Source organism: Lutra lutra, chromosome 4, assembly GCF_902655055.1.
Source record: "Lutra lutra chromosome 4, mLutLut1.2, whole genome shotgun sequence".
In the NCBI taxonomy this organism is placed as follows: Eukaryota; Metazoa; Chordata; class Mammalia; order Carnivora; family Mustelidae; genus Lutra; species Lutra lutra.
In genome coordinates this window covers 461,697-472,371 of record NC_062281.1, presented here as the reverse complement: position 1 = coordinate 472,371, position 10,675 = coordinate 461,697, and the positions used below count along the sequence as shown (strand labels likewise).

Below are 10,675 nucleotides of genomic sequence, written 5' to 3'. Positions count from 1 at the left end.
GGCTCAGTGGGTTAAAGCCTCTGCCTTCGGCTCAGGTCATGATCCCGGGGTCCTGGGATTGAGCCTCGCATCGGGCTCTCTGCTCTGCAGGGAGTCTGCTTCCTCCTCTCTCTCTGCCTGCTTCTCTGCCTACTTGTGATCTCCGTCTGTCAAATAAATAAATAAAATCTTTAAAAAAAAAAAAAAGAAGGGGCTCCTGGGTGGCTCAGAGGGTTAAATCCTCTGCCTTCGGCTCAGGTCATGATCCCAGGGTCCTGGGATCGAGCCCCACGTCGGGCTCTTTCCTTGGTGGGGAGCCTGCTTCCTCCTCTCTCTCTCTGCCTGCCTCTCTGCCTACTTGTGATCTCTCTCTGTCCAATAATCAAATAAAATCTTTTAAAAAATAATAAAAAATAAAAAAAAAAAAAAAAGAAGAAGAAGAAGAGGAGGAGGCCCAGGCCCCACGGACAGTGAACTGCCACACTCCGGTCTGCCTGGCTCCAGGCTCTAGGCCAGGATTTCATCAGAGAGTAACAAGCCCTCATCTGTGTGAGCACTGCTGGCTGTTTGGGTCTTTCTGCTAGGAGCAAACAAGTCAGAGTCCTGACTGGAGACCAGGTCCCACCCACTACCTGCAGACCCTGGCCAGTTTCCCTGACTCCAGTCCCGACACAGGGATTCCACCTTACAGAGGGACTGGGGCTAGCCGCCTGGAGGGTCCCTAACCCAGTTCTCCTGGCTACTCATCAGAGCTCCAGGGCGGGAGAGAGGTACTGCCCCATCTCTCTGCCCTTCTCGGTGGGAGACACTTTCCTAACAGCAAGGAGAGCGCAGCTGGGCTCCAAGGACAAGAATGTCTTTATTGAAAGATGCTAGGGTGAATGGGAGGGAGACTCCAAAGGCCCGGGTCTCTCTGGGTACCCCACCGCAGGCTCCACACTGGCCGGCGGGTGCAAGGGGCCCAGAGAGCCGTGGGCTGGCAGCGAGCAGCCAGGGCCCGAGAGTAGGGCGAGAGGATGGGAGGGCCATCAGAGGGTGATGTTGTCCTCATACAGCGACAGCAGCAGCAGGACGGTCCAGCCGCCCAACAGGCCCATGTTGTGCAGCAGGAAGAGGAGCCAGGGCCGCTGGTCCCGCACGTGCAGCATGGCCGGGAGCTGAGGAAGAGGCAGGCACTGGGTCAGTCACCAGCTCCCAGACCCTGACCAGCTCACCCCCAGGGCAGCCGACTCCTGCCCTCCGCCCTGACCATGTCGCAGAGCGCCACGTAGAGGAAGAGGCCGGTGGCCACCGCCAGGATCCAGGCCTCGCTGTCCTCGCCGACGTCGACAGCGAGCGCCACGTAGAGGCCGGCGAAGGCCGTCAGCGCGGAGGCCAAGTTGAGCAGCAACGCCCGGCGCACCGACAGCCCCGCGAGCAGCAGGGCCGCGAAATCCCCTGCGGCGGGTGGGGCGGGGTCAGGCCGAGCGCCCCGCCCACACCCGCGCAGGCTCCGCCCCCGGCGCGACAGCCCCCCCCCCCCCCCCCCCCCCCCCCCCCCCCCGCGGGGTCGGCCCGCGCGGCTCACCCAGCTCGTGCGGCAGCTCGTGGCAGAACACGGCCAGCGAAGTGGCCAGCCCGGTCTTCCAGGAGGACGCGAAGGCGGCGCCCACGGCCAGCCCGTCGGCGAAGTTGTGCAGGGCGTCGCCCAGCGTGATCGCGTAGGGCAGCAGCCTCAGCTCTGCGGGCGCGGTGGGCGAGGGTCGGCGCCGGCCTGGCCCCCGACCCCGGCGCCCCTGGACCCCGGGCCCCGGCCTCCGGCCCCCAGCCCCTGGCCCGCGCTGGCGCTCCGCACCCAATCCGTGGCCCCTCATCCCTCTGGGGCTTCCCTGGGCTCACCTCGGCTCAGGCTCCGGGACCCCGAGCTCAGCAGCTCCGGACTCTCCTCCGCCACCTGTGGGGGGGGTGGGGAATAGTCCACGTGGATGAGCCCCTGGGCAGGCAGGTGAGGAAGGCCAGGAGGGGCGGGGTCCTGTGACTAGCATCCGAGGCCAGGGACAAAAGCCCTGGGGTGGGAGCGGGGGTGGGGGCAGGAAGGGGTCCTTGGTGTCGTTGTGGGATGTGGTATGGGGTCGCTGGAGGAAGGGCCATCTCACCAGGTCGGTGCGAGAGCCTTCCTGGGGCTGCTTTGTGGGCCGGAGCTCACTGGGTGCCAGCTGCAGGGACACTCCATGGCTGTGGCCACCATGGCTGTGGCTGCAGGGCCCATCCTTTGAGTCCTGTGGGAACAGTGGCTCAGGGCCTGTCAGGCCTCCACGCCTGGGTCCCATCCACCCACCCACATCCAGCTCCCACCTGACCTCTGGGTCCGGGGGCAGCAAGAGATTAAAGAGGTTCTCAAACAGGAAGAATGTGTAGAGGCCACCCAGCATGGCCACAAGGCGCCAGGTGGTCTGGCCAGGGCCCTCTCCATGGTGGATGTGCAGCCCTAGCACCTGGGGGGAGAAGGGAGCTGAGAAGGGTGCATTAAGGCCTCCCCAGAGCCCTTCCACCACCTCCCCCCCACCCCGCCCCCGCCAGAGGTCAGGAAGAGAGAGGTTAGGGGGACAGGAAGGGCTCCAGGAGGATGGGCCTGGGAGGACTGGGAAGGGCAATTCCTGGCTGGGGAGGGAGCAGAAGGCTGAGGCTGACTTTGGGTGTCAGGTGTAGGATGGCATCCCCCGTGAGCGCGCCCACGGCCATGCTCAGGAAGGTCTGGATGATGTAGTGGGAGGCCGTGCTGTAGCTGGCGCAGCTCAGAAGCAGGAGGCCAAAAATGGCACAGAGGCAGACAAGCAGTGTGGCCAGGGAGCCGTACAGATACCCTGGGGAGGAAGCCGAGGTCATGAGCTGGGCCGAGAGCCCCTCCCTCAGCCTGTCCCCCACCCCTATTTCCCAGGGGAGGAAGTGCAGGTGGGGTCCAGGAGTAAGCAGAAGCTTGCCAGGGAGGCAGGGGGGCAGGTTCGGGCCAGACCTCTGCTTACACTGATTACAGCCTGATACCCTTCCCACCTGGGCTCCCCCACATTTCCCTGCGACCCCTCTACTCCTAGACCACTTCCCCTTGCCAGCCCTAGTCAAGCTTTCCCCACCCCTGCCCTGGCCCAGTGGCCACTCTCCTCCCTGTGAGATCATCCCTCTGTACCCCCAACACCCATGGACACAGCCAGGCGGGTACTGCTGGGGAGACAGGCACTCACTCTCTGCCTGGCTGAGCTCGTCCCGAGGAGGGGTCCTGGGCTGGGGGCTGCAGGCCCCACTCAGTTGCTGCTGGAGCAGGGCAGGGCTCAGCTGGGCCCAGGACTCTGGGGTCACAACAGCCTGGTCAGACAGCCCGTACACAGCCATCACTTCCTCAGCACTCAGGCACACCTGGGGGTGGCAGCACAGGGGATCAGGGGCCTGAGCAGGTCCTGGGGGACCCCATCTCTCCCCAGGACTATGGTGCAGGGGCTGCTCACTGTGTCCCACAGGCTGGAGCTGCTGTTCAGGGTGGCAAGGGGCACAGGGCCCTGGTGGTTGGCCCCATTTCTCAAATGGCCGTGGTCACTGTGGTCACCAGGTGTCTCAGCCATTCTGCCTACCCCCAGCCGCTGCATCAAGGCCTCCAGCTCTGGCCGGGAGGACAGAATCACAATGTCTGTATGGGCTCCAGGCCTGCCCTCCCCAGGGACATGGCAGCTGGGGACTCGGGGCACTGCCCACTCTCTGGCCCAGCTGAGGCCTCACCCGCCAGTGTGATGTTGGGAGTCTCGCCACTGTGCTGCCGGAACACGAAGTCTACAAAGTACTGGGGCGTCGGCAGAGCGCGGAGACAGGACGCGCTGCTGACATGGTCCACCAAGGCGGCCAGCACCAGGCCAGGGCTGCTGGGAGCCCCTGCCCCTTCTGCCTCCTCCAGCAACTGAGACAGGTCCGTGCAGGCCTGGGGGAGGAGCCAGGGCTCAGCTCCACCCCCTGCACTGTGGCCTTCCTGGCCTCCAGCTCTCCCATCGCCCCTCGTGTCCCCAGTGCCACTGACCCCAAGATCTGCCCCAACCTGGACCGAGATCAGCCTTCTCAGAACACCACCACCAACTCCCACCTACTTTAGGGCCTGCAATGGGCCCAACCCCTCCCTGTGGCCCCTGTCTGATGAGGCCACCCCCTGGGGCTCCCCAGGTTTCTGCCCTGACTGGTGGTGGACATCCATGTGTGATCCCTCAGCCTAACCCAGCCGCCCAAACACCTCCCTAGACTCCCCCAGGTACCCTGAGAAGCTTCAAGGGATGTTCTGCCCACTGCAGCCCAGCCCAGCCCCCTAAGTGGACTCCTTCCCTGCCAATCCCTTTAGAACCTTTCCGCCTACTCCTGGCCAGCCTGCCAGGGCCCTCACCTCTGCAGCGGGCCAGCCAGTAGCCTGGGCCCGAATCTTCTGCAACAGTCTGCTCAGGCCTGGGGTGAGGGCCTTGGGGCCCTCCAAAAGGGCCAGGAGATGGTCAGCACGAGTTGCCCAGTGGCCAGCCTGCACATCCGTACACGTGCCCTTGGGGTCACTGAGGTAGAGGGCAGCAGCAGCACTGAGGCGGGCGATGTGTCTGTGCTCTAGGATGGGCCCCGAAGCAAGTCCTGGCTTCTCGGGCCTGCCCAGGGCCAGGGCGGCATCCACAGACAGGCACTGGGGGCGCACACAGGTGTCTGTGCTCAGGAAGCTGCCCACTTCCATGTGGGGCCCACGCACACCAGTCTGGCCCTCCCCCTCTCTCACCCAGCCCAGCCTCATGGCTCCTTATCATGCTCCCGCCGCTGCCCCCTTGATCACGCGAGGCCACGCGCGCACACAGAGGCTTTGGGCAGTGGCCCCTCTATCCCCGGGTGGCTTCTTCCTGGCACCACAGCCAATCTGATGGCCTGGGGGTGACGGGGGAGGCTGTCCTGAAAGCCTGGAGCTATCTGTGCGTAGCGCAGCCCCCAACCGCAGGAGGGCCGGTCTGAACCCAGAGCAGATGAAGGTGGGCTCTGGCCGGCAGGCAGGACCCAGGAGCTTGGCCACCCAGCCTCCCCTCGACCCGCCTCCTGGAGTTTGCCCAGGGCCCTTTGCTTCCAGCCCTGGGGTGGAGCGGGCTGGGCTGGGGACCCGACGGGTGGGGCAGTTACCTTTCCACACGGCCCTTCGGCGCAGTGCACACGGTCTGCTAGCGTATTTAACAGGCTGCCCAGCGCAGCCCGGCCCAGAGCACCCCTGTCGGAGGACAACAGGGGTAGCAGGCGGGGAGGCCGAGGGGCTGTCATGGTGCCCAGCAGCGAGCCGAGCAGCAGCCCCAGCTGGAGCCAGACCAGGCCGGGCATGCTGAGCCCCCCCCCCGCCCCCGCCACGACGCGCTCAGAGCTCTGGGCTGGACTGGGGCTGGGCTCAGACCTCTCCCCGGTATTTCCTGCCGGGCACTGTGATTGGCTGCCTGAGGCGGTGCGGGTTAACCATTCCAGCAGTGGGTCCTCCCCACCGTGGCCGTCGGTTGGAGGTCAGGTCTGAGGCGCTGCCTGTGGGGGGCAAGGATGGGCCTCCCTGGGGCAGCCTTGGCACCTGCTCCCTGGGCTGTGGCTCTTGGGAGCAGAGGGGCAGAGGTGACCTTCTCTCTCGAGGCTGCTGCCAGCAAGGGGGGCTGAGGTGCAGGGTGCCACCCAGCCCCACAGGGCCCCATCCCCAACCTTCTGCCTCACAGGCCCTGAACACAGCTCTGCCCCACTCCCCTCCCAGCCACTGCCCTGCTTGGCTTCCTTGGCTCAGGCAGCTTTTGACACCCGCCCCCTCCTCCCCTAGCCTTTGAGGGGGTGGGGGGCTGGGGCTCTCTCCCCCCAGGCCTGGGGTGGGGTGTCCCTGTTGGGGGTTGGATTCTGGAGGAACCGAAAAGGTGCTGGCTGAGCCATGCTCCCCTTCCCAAACCCTCCAGGGGAAATTTTCCTGAGGAAATGGCCAAAGCCCCGCAGCCCAAAAGGGGAACCTGGGCCTTCTGCTCGCTGCCACTGGGCAAGGGTGTCTTGGGCTGGGTGGGCGGGAGCCCAGGCTTTAGGCCCAGGAGCTGGAGGGAGGACTGTGACTCCCTGTTTTGCACCTGCCCCTCCCTTTTAGCTCCCTCCCTGGTCTTTGAACCCATTGGCTTATCTCTGCCTGGTTGGCAATGCTGGGGGAGGGGCCGGCCCCTCCTGGAGCCCGAGGGTCCCCTTACCCCCTGGTGCAGCCGAGCACTGACCCTGAGCCCTATGAGGGCCTCTGGGAGCCTAGACCTGAGGACTCTGTCCCCAGAGTCCTGTGGAGCCCAGGGCAGGGTATCACACTGAGCACAGTGTCTTGGGCCTGAGGTCACCCCACCTACACAAGTGCTAGAAGGCGCCACAGCCGGACCACACAGCAGTCTGATGTCTCTGGGTCCTGAGAGGGAGCTGGGCCAGAGAAGGGGACAGGAACATCCTGCAGGGGCGTACAGGGCTCTTGGACCTCTGGGTCAACAAGTGGAGAAGCGGGGGGCGACTCGGGCACAGTTCTGAGGACCAGGGGCCCAGAATGGCCTCTTTCCTACCCCACTGTTCTGGGGCCCCTGGAACGGTGGAGCAGGAGTCTGGCACCTGGCTGCTGCCTCAGGCCATCCACCGGCCAGCCTGTGAGCTCTGGGCAAAGAGCGCAGACCAGCCGTGCAGCCTGGCCTTCCTGGGTCCCAGGGCCGAGTGGCAGAACTGGGGGAGCCCTTGAGAGGCAGGCATGTGGCTTGTCCCTCGCAGCCCCTCTGACCTCAGTAACCTTTGTGCTGGACCACGTTCCCTTGCTTCGTGCCGCTTTCCTGACGCATGGGAGAATGACACACAAAGAAGTCAACTGTCAGAGAACGGGAGCAGGGGATGACCGCTGGACTGTGGCCCGGGAGCCAGGGAGGACACGGGAAGGATCATGGCCCAGGACAGCTCCTCAGTCCCGTATTTGTTAGATACAGGACAGCAACAAAGGAGAAGAAACGAAGCTGAAACTCCAGCCCGAGGGTCCGGTGGTAAGCAGGAGGGAGCGTGAGTCCTGTTGGTCGCAAGTCTTGGAGGTGAAGGAGGTAAACCGGGGGAGGAGTGGGGCGTGTCCGGTCCAGCGGCTACGGCTACGATCTGTAGTGGCGCAGACGCACTTAAAGGGATTCCCTGAACAGAGGCATTCTCGGAGGCAGGGAGACAATGAAAAAGGGAAGTGGGCGGCGTTCCCAGCCACTGGGCTTCAAGGACGGACCACCCCTCCACCGAAGGCCTGCTGCTGGTACAGGTTCTTCTCAAGGTCATCTTTAAGCTGCGTGACCAGTATAACTCCTCATCAGTTAAAGTTATAGTTTAAGCAGTGTATTATTCTGAGGTACGGTTACAGCGTTGTGTCCCCCCCACCTCTCCCAGCAGATACCTTCCTGCCCAGCCCAGAGCAGCCAGAGAGCACATCACCAGCCCCCCTACACATCTGACAGCTGCGTGTGCCGCCCGGCACCGCCCACCCCACCTCCGCACGGTGTGCCGCACTGTCCCATCATCCAGCAAGCACACGGCGGCCACTGCTGTCCAAATACACCCTCATTCGCAGTGTTCACAACCCCAGCAACAGAATCATGGGGGTGCTCGCCGAAGGACGAATGTGGTCTGTGCTTGCAAGTGGGTTATCATTCAGCCTTCAAAAGGAAGGACATTTCTGGGTGCCCGGCTGGCTCAGTTGGCAGAGTCTGTCACTCTTTTTTTTTTTTTTTTAAGATTTTATTTACTTGACAGAGATCACAAGTAGACAGAGAAGCAGGCAGAGAGGGAGTGAGGAGGAAGCAGGCTTACCGCTGAGCAGAGAGCCCGATGTGGGGCTTGATCCCAGGACCCTGAGATCATGACCCGAGCTGAAGGCACAGGCTTTAACCTCCTGAGCCACCCAGGTGCCCCAGAACCTGTCACTCTTGATCTCAGGGTCATGAATTCAAGATCCATATTGGGGGCGCCTGGGTGGCTCAGTGGGTTAAGCTGCTGCCTTCGGCTCAGGTCATGATCTCAGGGTCCTGGGATCGAGTCCTGCATCGGGCTCTCTGCTCAGCAGGGAGCCTGCTTCCCTCTTTCTCTCTCTCTCTCTCTCTCTCTCTCTCTCTCTCGCTCTCTGCTGCCTCTCTGTCTACTTGTGATCTCTCTCTCTCTCTGTCAAATAAATAAATAATAAAAAAATCTTAAAAAAAAAAAAAGATCCACATTGGGCATGGCACTTAAAAAAAATGGCGGGGGAGGAGGAGAGGAAATTGTGACACATACACAACATTGAGAAATACACCAACCACAGAAAGACAAACCTGTGTGACCCGTTTGTGTGAGGTGCTCGGGGAGCCCGAGGGACTGGAAGAGGGACGGTGGCTGCAAGGGGCTGGGGGCCGGGGAATGGGGAGCTAGTGCTTGTTTTCTAGAGACAGACTTTCCGTCTGGGAAGATGGAGAGAGCTCTGGGCTTCCATGAGACGGGACGCGTGGCAGTGTTACTGTACTTCATGCCACTGAGCTCTACAACGGTTCACACAGTTGGGCCCCTGGCAGGCTCCAGCGGAGGAGCCTGGATCTCAGGGTTTTGAGTTCAAGCTCTACGTTGGGTGTAGAGACACCCTAAAAATAAAATCTTCGGGGCGCCTGGGTGGCTCAGTGGGTGAAGCCGCTGCCTTCGGCTCAGGTCATGGTCTCAGGGTCCTGGGATCGAGCCCCGGTGGGAAGCTTCTCCTCCTGCCCCCTGCTTGTGCTTCCTCTCTTGCTGTGTCTCTCTCTGGCAAATAAAATCTTCGGGGAAAAAAAATAGACCAAAACAACCCTCCCTGCCCCTTCAGCTGCAGTTGACAGCAGGAACTGTGGTTTCTAGGCCTGGTGGTCTCTGCCAGGCTCCCCTAAACCCTTGCCTCCTGGCCCCTAGTCTTGTCACAGTCCCCAAAGTTCCCCGAAGCCACACGGGCCAGACCTGAGTGGAGCCCCTCCTCCTCCTCCCGGCCTGGGACCCACTGGCTCCTCATTGCCTCTGGCCTCTCCGGGCTTCCTGGGCCGCAGACACCCTTTCTCCGGCTCCTTTGCTGGTCTCTTCCCAACCTGCAAGCGTGACAGTGCTGGTCCTTGGGCCTCTTGGATAGAATTCCTGGTTTTCTGCCCTGGAGATGCCAAGCCTTCGTCTTCCCTCCGGAACTCCCGCTTCCGATGTCTAGACACCTGCTTGACAAGCCCCCCTGACCAGCTGGCCCAAGTCTGAGTCAGCCTCTGCAAACCTGTTGGCTGCCCTCTCACAAGAGCCTGTTCCCACAGGTGTCCGCGTGTCGCCAGGACCCCCTCCAGCTGGCTGTTCCGGTGCTGGGCCGGGTTATTCCCTGTCCAGTGCATCCAGCCCATGGCAACACCATGTGTGCAGCACACAGCAAAGTCCACACCCACAACCCCAGGGCCCCTCTTTGCCTGCTGTTGATCCTGCCCCAACCCCACCAGTCGCCTCTCTACCGTCTTTGCCTTGTAAGACCCAAGGAATGTGCACGCCTCTGCTGGAAGGACCCTGCTGGCACCCAGGGCTCCAGGTACAACCCCAAGGCCTCCCCTGGCCTCCCCACTCTCCTTGCCTGCTCTGCTGTCCTGACTGTCCCCTGTGGAACAGCAAACTCCACCCGCACCTCATCTCCATCTGAAACAGTCCATGCCTCATTTTTTTTTTTTTAAAGATTGTATGTATTTATTTGACAGAGATCGCAAGTAGGCAGAGAGGCAAGCAGAGAGAGAGGGGGAAGCAGGCTCCCTGTTGAGCAGAGAGCCCGATGTGGGGCTCGATCCCAGGACCCTGAGATCATGACCTGAGCCAAAGGCAGAGGCTTAACCCACTGAGCCACCCAGGCGCCCCTCTACGCCTGATTTCAATGCCACAGACACCCAGAAACACTACTAGGAAAAGGAATACTATGAGCTCTGGAAGGTCCCTTAGCCCATGCCAAGGTCTGGAGCCTTGGTCTTGTGGTCTGTGGCTGCCCGTCCGTGGGGATGTGGGCTGACACAGCGCTGCAGGTGAGGGCCGCCTGGGGAGCTGGTATGACGAATGTTAAGTGATCCAGCTTCGGCCTTTGAATGCCCACATCCTCACCGACAGACTGCAGCTACCCCCCGCCCGAGAAAGACAGGCCGAAGGGGTCCTGGGGTACCTACCACCCCAGCCTTGCTCCTGACGGAGGAACACCCTCTTTGGGGGTTAGGACAAACCGCCTCCCCCATCCTACCCCATCTGTTATCTACTGGGGCCCTGGTGACCCAGTAGGAGGACAAAGCCCTGCGCTGGCCTGTGGTGTCTCCCAGGGTGGGGAGAGAGAGGAGGGGCAGCACAGCAGCCTCTGTCTGCAGCCAGCTGGGCCCCCAAGTGCCCAGAGCTCTCAGATGAAGGGGGGTACGCAGATGTGGCGGGCAACTTCCCATGTGGTCAGAGTCAAGCCGTACATGGCCCAGGTGAAGTCTCGCCTCTCTCCCGTTCGCAGAGTGCCCACTGGGGAGGCTGCAGGCCCTAACCTGGGGCTCAGAACCTGCCCTGACGAATGGGCTGTGTGTTCAGGGCCTACGTGCTCCAGTGAGACAGGATTCCACCCCGCGGCCCAGAGGGAACACACACGAGCCGCGCAGACCCGGTTGAGGGAGAGCAGGTCACAGGAGCAGGC

At 62.3% G+C, this 10,675-nt stretch overlaps 1 protein-coding gene across 1 annotated transcript; it reads right to left on the bottom strand.

The window, feature by feature from the left end:
• Window positions 1-819: 819 nt before the first annotated feature.
• On the bottom strand, window positions 820-5,614 carry SLC39A4 (solute carrier family 39 member 4). Its single transcript, XM_047726039.1, has 12 exons — window positions 5,134-5,614; window positions 4,373-4,654; window positions 3,727-3,922; window positions 3,459-3,610; window positions 3,198-3,369; window positions 2,650-2,822; window positions 2,319-2,453; window positions 2,115-2,237; window positions 1,858-1,912; window positions 1,547-1,699; window positions 1,229-1,416; window positions 820-1,136 (listed from the first exon to the last, which is right to left on the bottom strand). The coding sequence occupies exons 1-12, from the start codon at window positions 5,323-5,325 to the stop codon at window positions 1,008-1,010; spliced, it is 1,950 nt and encodes a 649-aa protein (XP_047581995.1). The 5' UTR covers window positions 5,326-5,614; the 3' UTR covers window positions 820-1,007.
• Window positions 5,615-10,675: the final 5,061 nt, after the last annotated feature.

Coding starts and splice junctions, on each gene's coding strand:
- SLC39A4 (XM_047726039.1), bottom strand. CDS start 5,325: ATGCCCGGCCTGGTCTGGCTCCAGCTGGGGCTGCTGCTCGGCTCGCTG. Junction 2,454..2,649: donor TCCTACACCTGACACCCAAA/GTCAGCCTCAGC, acceptor TTCTCCCCCCAG/GTGCTAGGGCTGCACATCCA. Junction 1,913..2,114: donor AAGGCTCTCGCACCGACCTG/GTGAGATGGCCC, acceptor CCCCCCCCACAG/GTGGCGGAGGAGAGTCCGGA.